At 38.2% G+C, this 15823-nt stretch overlaps 1 protein-coding gene across 6 annotated transcripts in view; it reads left to right on the top strand.

Annotated features, from left to right (window-relative positions):
- LOC129426544 (RNA-binding Raly-like protein) overlaps positions 1-15823 on the top strand; it is a 181600-nt gene that overhangs the window by 147110 nt on the left and 18667 nt on the right. For all 6 annotated transcript variants that reach the window (XM_055182942.2, XM_055182941.2, XM_055182940.2 and 3 more), the window contains one exon: positions 9981-10056. In XM_055182942.2, the coding sequence (XP_055038917.1) occupies positions 9981-10056 (76 nt within the window). The remainder of the gene's footprint in view (positions 1-9980; positions 10057-15823) is intronic.

Here is a 15823-nt window from a genome sequence, read left to right as displayed (position 1 = left end):
ATTTAAAGCACATTTTAAATTTAGCAATTTTAAAACTTATGAACCGCGACACACTTCTTTGCAACCTTTGACATTCAGATTGCATTTAGAAAGATTTTTCCTTATCTGTGAAACCTGCCTGCTTGCCATCCTGTCCACAATAACTGTTCTCTCTGGATTTGTCATATGCCGTGCGATAACCCTGTCAGTCCAGGTTTATAGATTTCAGTCACTGTGCACATCTGATGGATTTATTTGACCTGGTCAATCCAGTTGGCCATGAGGAACGGTGCTAAGACTGTGATAAAGATGACTAGACTGAGGCTCGACACATTTAGACACATGGTCTCACACACACACATAAAAAATATGTGCATATTGCCAAAAATTTTGCATTTGCTGTTTGTTTAGTAGATGGTAAAGTGTTGCAAATATTTTTGGTATTCAGAGGATAGTTTGTTTATTGCTAACTTAACCCCCATTACCAAGATATTCTTTCAAGGTAACTGGGTTTGGTTTAGACGAAGCGCACATCTGCATTACAGACTGAATCATGCATATTAGTTCTGTCAACATCACTTAATCGCTTAATTCATCGCTTCCTGCTGTGATCTTGTAAATTCACACAGCCCAGCTGTTGTACCTGATGGTACAATTAAAAACCCAGCTATGTGTATGGCAGATGTCTTACTTGTGTTCGTGACAGGTGAACAAGGTATGGAAAATTCCTCTGGTGACACAAGAGGAATTTGGAAGACCTTTACGGGAAGTAATGAAATAAAACCACTTACCAAGGACAAAAAGATAAAGTCATATGCACTTAATTCTGTGGACGGATTTCCCAGGCCATCCTATCAGTCTGCCTTCTGTTTACAGCAACGTAGCCAATTCAAAGGGCTTTGATCTGTCTGGTTCAGATAAGCATGTCCCCTCAGTTATGAGCTAAATGACCTTCTGTAGCGTGAAAAATATAGTCGTATAATCTTGTCACATTATGTTAAACCCACAATGCATAGCCGGACAACTTTTCGGACACCACCGCAGCTTTAAAGCTTTAAATCTGTGCTGCACTTTGGTGTCCCACTATTTTAGGCTTCGAAAATCTCTTGATCTCCAGTTCAAAGCATGCTAACAGGATTTTTATAGCGTGTGTACATTGCTGTAACTGATTTGGTGCAAAAGAAATTTTCCCAGCCAGATTATTGTCAAAAACCATCATCGTTTCGTACGGCGGGATTATCGGAGCGAACCCACGCTGAAGATGTTTATGTTTGTTCAAGCGGTTCCATTCCGCCGCGTGATGCTTCTGATCAAGGACCGTAAGCCGTTAACGCCAAAATCCCTTGGGCGCATGCTGCATGCTGCACTTGTTGTATTTGCTTTTTGGTTATATCGTGGTATTGTTCACAGCAGAGTTAGGATGAGATGAGGCGGATTTGCTTGTGGAGATTCTTGCTGGATTGGCAATCAGTGCCGTCCATTTGGCTGGTCAAACTGACCAATTCATCTACACCCAACTGCAGCAAATAAAGCAGTTTGTGTTGAGGTCTGACCAGATGAGAGTCACCATACTCGGCAGGTTTAAAGTAAGAAATGAATGCATAAGTAACCCATGCTCAACTCTTCTGTGTCTCCATATATTTCATTGTCATTACGGGAAGGCTACAGTATGGTGTGATTGCTCTGTTAAAAGTGCAAAGAGGCAGGTTTTTCTCTGTAAAAAGTAATAGTTATGAAAGTCAGTTGGCCTTCTAGAGTAGGTTGTTTGAATAGGTTGTGGTTTTAGGTCGTTTTGCCCTGCCATATCAAATGTCAGATGATATTATCCATGTTCACCATGCTGAATGTCAGGTTTTAATAAGATTCCCAATGGAGATGCAATGAGAAATGTATGCGCTACTCTGTACACACACTACATTAAGGTGCGTGCAGGTACCCTTAGACATATTCACGTGCTAAGTGGGAGAAAATTAAGGTTTGTCTGTAAGCGTCTGCTTTTCTCTTGGAAGCAGAAACAGAGATGGAAGCTGAGGATAATTTGGTATTCAGTCAGACAGACTGCTAGATTGACAAACAGACTGATAGACTGACAAACAGACAGACTGCTAGATAGATTGATAGATTAGATACAAGCCAGATTGACAGACAGACAGACAGACAGATATACAGATTAGATATAAGTCAGATACAGACAGACAGATATAGATAGATACAGACTGATATACAGACAGACTGATATACAGACAGACTGATATACAGACAGACTGATATACAGACAGACTGATATACAGACAGACTGATATACAGACAGACCGACAGACGGATAGACCGACAGACGGATAGATAGACAGACCGACAGACGGATAGATAGACAGACCGCCAGACGGATAGATTGACAGACCGCCAGACGGATAGATTGACAGACCGCCAGACGGATAGATTGACAGACCGACAGACGGATAGATTGACAGACCGACAGACGGATAGATTGACAGACCGACAGACGGATAGATTGACAGACCGACAGACGGATAGATTGACAGACCGACAGACGGATAGATTGACAGACCGACAGACGGATAGATTGACAGACCGACAGATTGACAGACCGACAGACGGATAGATTGACAGACGGGTAGATGGGCGGGCGGACAGGCAGATGGGCGGGCGGACAGGCAGATGGGATGGGCGGACGGGGACAGGCAGATGGGCGGACGGGGACAGGTAGATGGACGGATAGATAGACAGACAAACGGATAGACAGACAGACCTATAGACAAAAAGATGTCTGGATGGATGAATGGATGGATGGACAGACAGACAGATAGACGGAAGGATAGATGGACAGACAAACAGACAGACGATAGATAGACAGACAGATGGATTTACAGAAAGATGGACGGATAGATAGACGGACAGACAGATGGATAGATAGACAGACAGACAGACAGACAGATAGACGGATGGATGGATGGATGGATGGATGGATGGATGGATGGATGGATGGACGGATAGACAGATAGACTGACAGACGGATAGATAGACAAAAGACGGCTGGATGGATGGATGGACAGACAGACGGATAGATTGACAGACAGACGTATAGACAGACAGACAGACAGACGGATAGATAGACGGAAGGACGGACAGACAGATAGATAGATAGATAGATAGATAGATAGATGGACAGACAGACAGATAGACAGAAAGACGGACGGATAGATAGACGGACAGACAGACAGACGGGTAGATGGACAGACAGACAGAAAGATGGACGGATAGACAGACAGACAGACGGATCGATGGACAGACAGCCAGACAGATAGACAGACGGATAGATAGACAGAGGGATAGATAGACAGACGGATGGATAGATAGACAGACAGATAGACAGACTGGCAGTTAGATTTTGAATTTCGCATTTTATTTTTTTGCATTCACCATCGTTTCCCTTGGGGGCCATGCAATTTATTTATGGGAATCACCATTTGAGAACCACTATCCTAATAAACAGTTTTTATTACAGGCAATCAGATGCAGCTCTGTGTTGTTGAGGTCATTTTCTGAAATATCCTGGCCACAAAAAAAACTGGCCATGCTTTAGGACATTTTTCATAGGTAAGGACTTGTAAGTAAACACTGCCCCCCAATAACATTTGGAAAGCTCATGCACATTAAAAATGTATGAATGTCATGTTTTAGTTAACAAAATATCACACAGAGTACATAAATATATTATGCTAGACCTTTTCTCAGAAATTCTTCATTTTTACTACAGTATGAAGTCAGCTGCCTTCAAGGTTACATGTGTGCAACAGAGTGTAGTACATCACACTATGGACCATTAACGGTGGATACTATTAAAACCTAACAGACAAGTTTTGCTTAAAAACTACTTTATCATCCCATCTCAGTTTGATATTTGGGTCATACATTTTTATAAAGGGCTGAAATATCTACATTCTGTTTTGGGCCTCCGTTTCTGCTCCCCTCATTGTGCAAATGTTTGTACATCAGAGCTGCTTTTAAATATCTCCATTGAGGACAGTGCTGGTTTCAGATGCTGCGGATGTCTCTTTGTGAGTGTCTCAATGGAAAGCTTTCATGGCACTGCAATCCAAACAGGGAAAAAGAGCCACTCCCCCTCATCCGACCCACAGTTCAGGACCACGGAGAGCTCCGCTCGGCTTCATCTGTCTCCAGGCAACCAACTGTCTGAAGTCCAATGAGCAGATGCAGATGAAAGAAAATTTCCTCTTCAGACTATAACTTTGACCCTCCCGTAACTGCTATAAATCACGACTGTAAAGCGATCTCCTTTACTGGACAGGTACTCAAGCGGTGAGGAACAAATGCAGTCTGCATTCTCAAAGTTTGTGCATCAGACATTCAGCCAGTGCTCCATGTGCTAAGATTATTGAGGATTGGGCTTTGTTAGATCGATAGTCTGTTGAGTCCCATTGAAACCCATTGTGCTGTAGCATTTATTTCAGCTCACATAAATAAAGGATTTTGGGAAAAGCTTTGTTTTCCGTAAACCTTTTATCTCATTGTGCTTATGTAGAGCGACAGCCGATTGCTTCTTGCATCATTTATTAGCTGTGTTATGTACTGGGTATGTCTGCAATAGCATACACTGTCACTTGGGCAGTACCCTTTAAAAACACAGATATGTATGCATTTGGTACCAATATGTACCTTTGAGGTACTAATATGCCCAATTCAGACTGTAATTGTATCTCATGAGGATGTCTGTAAAAATATATTTGCAGGTGTCCTCCGCGATAAAACTGATGCATTCGGATGAAGATACATTTGTGGTGTATGTTTGAGTTTTTAATGCGAAACACTTGATAATGAGCTCCACGTGTGGTTCACTTGATTATATGTATATAAAATACTGTTGTGTAATTCAGTACATTTTAAGTGGGACTTTAAGATGTCAAATAAATCTTTGGTGTCCCCAGAGTATGTGAAGTTTTAGCTCAAAATACTTTACAGATAATTTATTATAGCATGTTAAAATTTGCCACTTTGTTTGTGTGAGCAAAAATTAGCCAATTTGAACTCAGGATCTGGATTCAGACAGCAATTAAATTACCACACAACCTTGGGGTTCATCAAAAAATGAAAGGGAATTTGGCCGGGGATTTTTATGCAAGTGATCAGTGAAAAACACTGACATTTTGGTTTTGAATGACAATAAAATCACCCCAAAATCCCCCCTCTGTAAATGATTAAAATACTTTACGTCCCCACAAGAAAGAATTACCATCCAAATAGGGCTTTTGTTACCAATATGTATCTTTGTGGTATTAATACAAACTCTTTAGGTGCAAAGATTTACTTTTTGATAGGGTACCACCTAGTGCTGCAAGGACGCGTCGACGTCATCGATTACGTCGACTACGAAAATACGTCGACATGCTTAAAATGCGTTGACGCGTCACACTGTTTACATTCATCTCGCGTAATGGCGGCTTCTGCTACTGACAGTGTTTTCCATACATTGATTTGTTTGTGTGCGCCACAAAATCAACAATGGCCGCAACATTTACATTTTTATTTTCATTTAAAACGATGTAATTTATTGTTGTGAGCGCTCGGTGGTGCCTCTCTTGTCCGCGCGCGCGCTCTCTCTCTCTCTGTGTGAAGCCCCTAGACAGCGCCTCTCATACATGACACTGCGTGAAAGAATTAAAAGTTGGCTATGTTTTCCATGCGGATTCCTCTGTGTACTTGCATTTTCACGTAAACGTCGGATGATACTGGCAGAGAAGACGACTGATTTGAGTTTATCATGAAAGGTTAGCAGTGTTTTCCCACACACACTGGTTCTCTATGTGCTTGTACGCGAGCTCTCTTTCTCTCTCCTATGCCCGCGCATGCCTTCTGTAGTAACTTTGTGTAATGGCAATTTTTTAATTTGCGCTGAATTGTCTGCGATGTCGCATTTATAAATCAAGATTTTAGTAACACAAAGTTATTGGGTCATGTTTAGTCACTATTTTAATAGTCTTTGGGGTGGTTTCCTGGACAGAGATTAGCTTAAGCCAGGACTAGACCTTAGTTTAATTAGGAAATATAATTAGTTTTAACAAACATGCCTTACTAAAAACATTACTTGTGTGCATTTTGAGGCCAAACTAAGGGCACTGATGTATGTTAAGATATGTCAGTGCAAGATGTTTTCAGTTTGGACTCTTATATTTATTTTAGTCTAGGACTAGTCTAATCCCTGTCTGGGAAACCGCCCCTATATGTCTGACAACAGAACAGATAATATGTGAAAATAGCATTCAGTTGTGTTAAAATACAATAAAACAAACAATGACTGTCAGATCAGACAGAGAGTAGAAACACAGATTATCCAACAGATTAAATAGCTAATCAAAAAAGAACACTATATTAATAATAAAAAATAGTCGTTAGAGTAGTCGACTAATCGGAAAAATAATCGCTAGATTAGTCGACAGAAGAAATAGTCGTTAGTTGCAGCTCTAGTACCACCCCAGTGACAGCTAAGGATAGTTTTTTGGCCAATTATTGCTGACCGTGTATCAACATACTTTTCATGCTGTTTAACAGTATGCATATAGTAGGGGTGCACCGATATATCAGACGACGATGCTTGCTATACTTCTAAATGAATTACGGTAAAATGCCGCTCCAAAAGCCAGAGGGCGCGCTCCTGCAGAAACTCAACATGCGCTGCAGACAAGAAGAACCATTACACACGCAGCTATTACCATAGATATGTATAAAGGCTAGATGTCTCGCCTGCACTGCTGGCCAATTGAGTGCAACGTCCGCATCTGGCGGCCATCCCACCACAGGGCGCCCGCTCACTCGTAGCATTGAGTTTTAATGGTAAATGTACTTTTAAAAGACCATAACTTGCTTAATTTTCTACTGATTTTCAAACGGTATGGTTTGTTATAAACGTCAAAGATGTACCTATGACACTGCATGTTAAAGCATCCAGAATTATAGCCATGTTAATAACGTTTGTAAGAAACCAAACTACAAAACACAATGCTACGAGTGAGCAAGCTCCCTGTAGTAAGATGTCCAACAGGTGATGACGTTAGAGACTCCGACATTACACATCTAGCCTTTATTATGCATATCTTTGGCTATGAACGCAGCTCCAGGAAATGGCTTAAGGATATATTTATATTGCTGTTAATAAAGAATATGTATAATGATTATGTTTGATGAGTGATGCTTTTTTAAATGCATGGTATAAACCACTCAAACTAACAGTGATTTCAAATCTATAAGGACTTTCTGATCAAAAGCGTAGTACATGAATTAGCTGTGAATAATATCGGCTGTGGGATTCAGAATAAATATCGGCCACGTTTTATTAGTGTATATCGGCATTTACCTGTGCACCCCAGCATATAGTAGGTTACATAGTACATTTTCTGTATGATTGGAAATAATGGGCATAGGACTGAAATTCTGGTCACATAATCTGTACAGCTCAATGTATTTGAGCACTCGGCCACTACAACTCCAACATATGTGAATTTATCATATCTGTGTTTACACACTGTATTATGTGTACACACTGCTGTGTGTAGTTCTCCTGTATCAGACCGTCTGTACACAGCTATTAATGTGAGCTCGGGTATAAGATATGAATGTAACCTTATCACATTTATCTTAAAGCACCTCTGTGGCAGTTTCCACTCTGAATTCCCTTTATTGAATCCACAGAGCTGTACGTGTGTGAAGAATGCAGAAAACATCACCGCTGGGTTGTGGAGGTCAGATGCTGGAGATTTTTCTCATAGACATTCTGTCCTTTGTGTTCTGCAGTATCGCGCTCGGATAATGGTTTGATTTAAAAAGCTTGTAAAATAAATATACGGCTCTGAAAAAAATAAGAGACCACTCCAGTTTTGACTTTAATTATCATTTCTAGACCATTATTATGACTATTTCAGTCCAGTGTCTGTTGAATTTCAACAAAAGCAAACTTCTGAAGTGACATGAAAGATTGAGACACATGAAAGATGTGATTAAAAATCAGGGTTATTCCATCAAATATTCATTTTAAACTATTCCGAAAAATACATGTAAAACATAATTTTTTCCAGAGCTGAATGGACCAAGAAGGTCAAATACTGTGGCTTTTTTGTTTTCCTATTGGACTGTTTCCATATCTCACAAGCTGTAAAATGTAGCCTTTATAATTTAGATATTCAGATCAAGCTATTTCATTTCTAAAGCATAAGATTTTTGTTCGTTTTTAAAGCAGCTTTAATGAAAAATCATACTGCAATGTCTATAAGGCACCGTTCTCTCTCTCTCTCTTTCTTCACATTTATTTTTCACATTTATGTATTTAGCAGGTGCTTTTATCTAAAGCAACCTTCAGTGCATTACAAGGTATATATTTTTCAGTATGTGTTCCTTTGCTTCAAACGCATGACCTTTTGCTGTACAACTGAGCTATGCAGGAGCTCTTTTACTTTGCTGTCTTCATCTTTTTTTTAGACCTTTTCTTTCTCTAGATGTACTGATAAATGGTCTCTCATCTATGATCCATGACTTTTAGACCCTATAGAAGCCATAGATATGTACAGCGGCCGCAGAAAGTTTTAAAACGCTTCAGCCACAATTAAATGTGTATGAATGTTGTTGCATTACATCAAGCCATTGGCATTTGAGTTATGGATACCAATGTATATGCCACTGCACATTTTTCAAACAAACATTTTAAATTATTTAAAGCAATAGTTTTATAACAGAGCATATAGTAAAGGATAATACTGTACTTTTCAAAAAGACATTCAGAATAAAGTCCAATACAGGTTGAAATACCAAGATTACGGTATATAACTGTTTTGAATTGTAGTGTCCTCTTGGGATGGATCACAATATTTTTTTAGCTAAATCAAATACCAACCTTCAGTAAATGTTCAGTATAAAATGTATACCATCTTTGCCACTAAAAAGTAAAGGTACTACAAAAGGCTTGTCAAAGCAATGCCGAAGTAGAACCGTTTTTGGTTTCTCAAAGAACCATTTATTCAAAGGGTTCTAAAAGAACCACTTTAAAGGGGACATTTCACAAGATTTTTTTAAGATGTCAAATAAATCTTTGGTGCCCCCAGAGTACATATGTGAAGTATTAGTGGCAGTGCCGTGGTTGGATAGTGCAGATTAAGGGGCGGAATTATCCCCTTCTGACATCATCAGGGGAGCCATGGCCTATTTTTTCACATGCTTGTGGAAAATGGTTTATTAAAACTAAGTTACTGGGTTGTTCTTATTCACATTTTCTTGGTTGATAAAAGCACTGGGGACCCAATTATAGCACTTAAAGTCACATTTTCATAGCATGTCTCCATTAACAGTCTACCTTTTTGTAATCTAAGAAAACTATGAAGAAACTCTTAAAATGTTAAAGGCGGAGTGCACAATGTTTGAAAAACGATTTGGAAAAGGAGACGGGCCGACAACCAAAACACACTTATAACCAATCAGCAGTAAGGAGCGTATCTAATAACCGACATCCTTGCTGGGTTGCGTATGTGTGGGGCGGGTCTATCAACAGAAGGTCCAGATTCTATTGGGGTAGGGGCGTGTTTGTTTAGGTGATTTCAAATATCAACATTGGCTTTCAAACATCGTGGACTCCGCCTTTAAAGGTCCTTTATGGAATCATTCAGCCAAAATGGTTCTTCTTTGGCATCTTGAAGCACATTTATTTTTATGCTTGATTGTATCCTTGTGAAGTTTACCATACATGGATAATTTATATCCAAGTGTTTTAAATAATTTTCTGACCACTTAAAAGGTACCACATTGCTCTTTTCTAGATCATCATAGTCTTGTATTCAAAAGATACTTTTAAAATAAAGTTGCATGGATTTATCTCACCCAGTCGTCGTTGAAAATGACCTCAGTGTGCGGTGTGAAAACTCATTACTCATAATCTTAACATCAGGTTTTAATTTGAATGCATTTCCTCTGTGTTTGTACAGATATCAACATGGCCGGAGAGCCCAAACCCTACAGGCCCAAACCAGGAACCAAAAGACCCATCACTGCAGTCTACGGGTGAGTCTTTCCAATTTTATGCTAGATAGATAAGCCCAGGTAAATAACACCAATATATATATACACACAATCCAGCCCATTGGGTTTTCCAATCCAGACCAATAAACTCAAAAGCGCAAACCTTAGTAAAATTTCACATTTGATAGTTGATTCGTAAAATGGTATTTTTACTGTATGTCACCTTTCTGTGGTTCACTTCAGATAATATAGTGCGATGTAAATAGAAAAGTCATCGCTGTTCTCCAACGCTCAGTAAACATTGATTCCCTTGTTAGGAAAGTGAAGGTAGAGCAGATTGAAGCGTGGTTGCCGAATGAAGCCGTCAGCACATTTGTCATATTATCAGGTTTAGATAATGGAGCGGCTGCCAGTCTGCGATAATCAGCATAAATTAATTCATTTGCTGATCCTGCAATTGTGTCTCATAGGTTTAGTTGGCTTGTTTAACTCTTACAGGATGAAAAAGCTAATTGTGCAGGAAATCTGTGAAAAAGCAATATTTGAGAAGGAATTAGGCATTTATGTCTTTGATTAGAGATTTGTGGATTTGATATTAGCTTTTATATTAGCATTTACTTTCTATTCTTTCTCTAAAAAGTCTATGAAGCCGTCATTGATGGATTTCTGGAATTCGGTATCTTGGGACCTTAAAGGAATTTTTTTTTATAATTATGGTTTTGTTTTTAATTAATGCATTTTTAATTATTTTCTTCCCTCTCATTGTATTTTTCAAATTAATTAAGAATGAATTTGCATTTCAAATGAGCTATAATGCTACATGCATTACATGTATTCTGTAACCTGACGGGTAACTACAGCGCCGATTTAACAAAGAATAGCTGTGAATGTTAATTAGTTTGGAATAAAGCAGTCAAAAGAAAATGAGAGTTGTGCATAATGAAGAAATAATGAGCTGGTTTTTGTGACTTTGACCGTAATGACCAGAAATCAACATCACTCGAATTTCTACGGTTGACAGGAAGTTCATGATATGCGTGACACATTTTAACACGGTGTGTAAAGAAAATAAGCCCCATTTGCTTTCTTAGCAAAAAATAAAATAATAAATAGTCTTGTTTCAATTATACTTAGGAAATAATTATTCCTGCTCTTATTGTGTTTAGTGCACATCTTAAAGGGATAAACACACACATTTTTTGTGACTTTTCTTTGTCTACTGATTAAACTTCCACTCTAAAAAGAATGTTAATATTGTACACATTGTTTGTGTTATGCTATTTAACAAACTGTGTGTCATTTAAACACATTATGTATCTTTTTGCATTCAAACATATAAAAGGGACAACAAAAAATGTGTTAAAAGTAACAATTATAACACAGAAAGTTTCCAAAAAGGAAGATAGAAATAAACAGAATTAAAAAAATGGGACGGAAAAACATTCAAATTAAATAACATAAAGACATAGCTTATAGAAATATGACTTTTTATGCCACTAGTCAAACAAATAGATTTTTTTATTCAAGATTTTACACAAGCTAATTAAAGCAAAATAGGGACAACCCAAATCAGGGTTGCCAGGTTTACTTACTGTAGCAAACCCCAATTGCTAGTCAAAACTGGTCGAGCCCAATTGTTTTCAGTAAAATCTGCTTTTTTGCAGGGTTCCCAGGGCTAAATATCACATTTTTGGGGTTGCTTCAACCCGTGGAGATGAAAAATAGTCCCAATTTAAGGGGTGCGACCTTCTAAGGGCTCAACCTCAAAAGGCGAGCACACGGTCTTTGAAGGTGGCAGCCCATAATTTGCGTCACATGCTGTACGCTCCCACAGCGCCTGTCAAAAGGACACAGCTGAGATATTTTGACTTATTAAAATAAATATGGAACCAGAAAAATATTAAATTATTTTAGAAAATTACACGTTAATGTAGATTAAACTAACCAACAGTATTTTAAATTAATCAACCTTAAAAATATGCGCAACATAAACAGAATAATATTACAAAACAAAACTTATACTAAAGCAGTGACAAGAAACTTTTTTCTGCTAAATAAACATTTTTATTTTTAAAGGTTTTAATTTATTTTTATTTTTAATAAAGCCGTTAAATTAATTCGTTCTATCCTTAACAGCGTGGAGAAATAAGGACAAGCATCCTTCGAATTCGGACTGCCTTACTAGCCTTAAGTCACGCTGCTGAGACCCAATCGGTCTTAGAATACGTCCTTAAGGGGGTCGCACACCACAGCGCCGTTCTTAAAAACTTAAACACATTGTTTATTATGAGTATACGCACACAGGCGGCGCCTGACAGCGTCTTAACATTAAATAACATATTTGTCCCAAATCATTAGCGATTAACATTGGCTGCTAACGTATATTTTGCATTTTGAAGTAAGTGCTATCTGACTAAGCGTGCGCTATTTAATGTGCACTTCCGGTGTACGATACCTTGCGACGTGGCGCTGTGCTTCTCGTCCGGTTTGTGACCCCTTTTAGAAGATCGCAGCTTTCAAATTGGGACACAGCGAAAGAAATTCAAAAATGTATGTGTATGTTTATTTAAACTTTTCAGTCAAATTATTATTATGCTTAAAATCTGGAGCTGTTTTTATTATTTAATTTAAAAAGAATTTTAAATAGAAACTTGTGTCAGACATTTAGACACTTATGCATATTGTGTTATCCTCTTTGACCCATAAAAACTATACATATTGCTGATGTTGCCAAAGAAACATTGCTTTATAATAAGTCTTTATAAACATGTGGAGCTATGGCAATTTTTTAGATTGAACCTGCAGTAGGTTTCGCTCATTTCTCTAATTCTATTAGGCCTGGAGTAAGCTATGAAAGTTGCTGTGGATCCAGATTTTTCCATGCAGTTAGCAAGCAGCTTTAATGATTGCCGTTACTGATGACTTACTGTGTTTACAAGAGCGCTGCTGCTCTCTGGAGGCAAATATTATTGATCTATCTGTAAACAGGGACTTTAATTGATGGGCAGATGGATGGGATTGTTCTGTACTATCAGATTTGGTGACTCACACAAGCTTGATTCTGTGCTTCACAAATTAATACCTCAGGTACAAATTGATTGGCTTTCAAAGTGCACGATCGAATCGGATGTTTTTGATCTGACAGCGTTAATTGGACTGTAAATGTAAGTCTGGATTTGTGGTCCTTTATGCCTCTATCAGTTTGTCAGTTTTCAGATCACACAGGCCTGAAGACACAATTTTTCTCAGTTTCTTTTATTCATAGTTAATTAGGCAGTAATACAATGCTGCATGTTCAAGTTAAAGCAATACTCCAGCCAAATATCAAAATTACCCTCAAGCTATCCGAGACACGAGTCCATCATCTTTCAGACGAACACATTTCAGTGTTTCCTCTAGGATTTTTTTCAGCTGTGGCGGCAGGGGGCGCCCATGATGATTATAAATGTACTTTTTTTTTTTTTTTAAGTAGAATATAGGCTACAGTAAACTAACATGTATTTTTTATCATTTTCATGCTGTCATTTACTTTTTCTTATATTTATAGCATATTGCTTTTCTATGTTTGATCTAAAATGTATTTTCTTAAAAAACGTTACATAGCTACGTACGTAGTTCGGATATTTCATTGTAGTTTTAATGTAGTTTGCATTGCAAGTTGTGCTCGTGTTTAGCGTCACAGAGCTGTTGCAAACTCACGCACAGTCCTGTTTGATAATCCGCACCGCTGTGATTGACCGAACATCCATCAGCAGCAATTTTATTTCACACCCAGACCATTTGACATAAAGACCCCGAGCCGGTCACACCGCAAATCGCGCAGTTGAATAGAAACCTTTAACGGTCTTCAGACAGATCTTAAACTCAAAGCACGGGGCCATTTAAAAACGAGTCAAATTTTGGTCTTGCATGTTAGACCCGCATTTTACTCTTGTCTTTTGAGTCCCGACCTGCATCTACAACGCAAATGACGCGCGAAAAGCCTATTATTACACCCGTTACATTAAATAGTATGCGGTTCACCCGCGGGTACCCCGACCTTGCTGTTTCGTCAGAAAACAGATAAAACAGTCTCACCGTCTGCCTCAAGTTTCTATTACCAACGTTCTTCTCTTCCACGGGAATAATGTAAGTTTCCTTACAAACAGATTCGACTATTAATGTCTTGCAGTCGCATATAAGTAGTATTCAGTATTTAGCCTTTTGTTTTTGGACAAATATATCATTTAATGTGAAACTTTGGGAGTGTCGATCTAAAGCACAGAAGATTGATTGACAGCTGAGCGGTCAGCAGCGCGCTACTGCGCTTATAGCCTATATTCTGAATAACTAATGGCCAGATAAGTTGATAATATGAGTATAGTGATTCCAAATGAATGTCCAAAAAACTCGTAATATGTTAAATCGAAAGTTTAATAATGTCTTCTCGCAGCCCTGCGCTGCGTCCGTGTATATGCGCCTGTGAACATCAAATGCGTGATGACCTTTCACCTTAAATTACCCTAAATTTATAGTCATAAAGATAAAAGTAAAACAATATTCGAAACTTCAAATTATGTATTTTTATTTGTGTAAACTCACAATAAGGAGAAAACTTTGTGCTTATTTAAAATCATTAAAAACATGACGTGCCTTCTGCTGCTTTGGTTGTAGAGCGCGTCACAAAAAAAACAGAAACTCAAATACTTTTTTATTCGTTTTGTCAATTTAATTATTATTTAAGTGTAACATATTTCGTATAGGCTTATTTATTTTATTATTATTTCTCAAAACAGATACGTAGCCTAATCATCCTCTGTTGATTTAAATCTATTTGTTCATTAAACTAAACCCATGGAAGAAATTATGATCCTTTAGGAGATTTATTTATAAATGAGTTAACAACGCGAATCCAGAAAGGAATTTATTTCTAAGACAGCCAGTCTGGCAGGGCGGACATTTCTGTAGCTTTTTTGCGAGCTGCCGCCGTGGGTTTTGTCTAGAAGGGATACAGCAAATGCCGAAAAGTTAAGGATTAGATTTGGAGGTAGGATTATTAGGATGTAAACAGCGGCTCTGGCTAAATGAGATACAAATACATCCTACAATCGTGTGAAATTTTGTGTTTAGAGTTGGGTTTGGTTGAAGGATTAGGATAAAACAGTGGCCATCCAGCGAGATTTCGTTTGCTGTATCCCTTCTATCCACAACCGCAGGCGTGGCGGGGATGTTTTAGGCATGGCGGGCCGCCACGGTTGAATGTATATAGCGGAAACACTGCATTTGGAGTTGTTTTAGTAAATGTGCTTGCTCTTCCAAGCTTTATAATGGGAGAAAACAGGGATCAGGGAACAACTTCTGACTTTAAAACCCCAACAAAAGCGCAACCATTCTTCACAAAAATAATCCACAGACCTCCAAGAGGGTTAATAAAGGGCACTGAGATTTTGGTAACTATGATATCTCGAGAGAGTTTTAATGTAGTGACCGTTATTGCGTTGGTATGTTGTGCAGTGACTCTTGTGAATCAAAGTCTTAAGGTTAAAATGCATGTTTTTATTATCACTTTAAATTCTTTGAGTTAATAAGAATAATGGTAACACTCTAGTTTAGTTTACAATTCTCACTATTAACTGGTTAGTTTATAAGTACTTAAAACGCACATATTAACCCTAATAAGTCCCTTGGGGTCAATCTTACCCCCAAGCCACATTTCTTTAGTTAAAAAACATGGTTCCCTTCATCTCAGTGGAATAAGATTTTTCCAGACTGTCAGTAAATATTCATATAAAAACCTGGGCTTGATTTGGTTGTTCTAAAGATGTGTAAA

The sequence above is a fragment of the Misgurnus anguillicaudatus genome, chromosome 25 (genome assembly GCF_027580225.2).
Source record: "Misgurnus anguillicaudatus chromosome 25, ASM2758022v2, whole genome shotgun sequence".
In the NCBI taxonomy this organism is placed as follows: domain Eukaryota; kingdom Metazoa; phylum Chordata; class Actinopteri; order Cypriniformes; family Cobitidae; genus Misgurnus; species Misgurnus anguillicaudatus.
The sequence above is the reverse complement of the archived record's forward strand: the minus strand, read 5'-3'. Positions and strand labels throughout refer to the sequence as shown.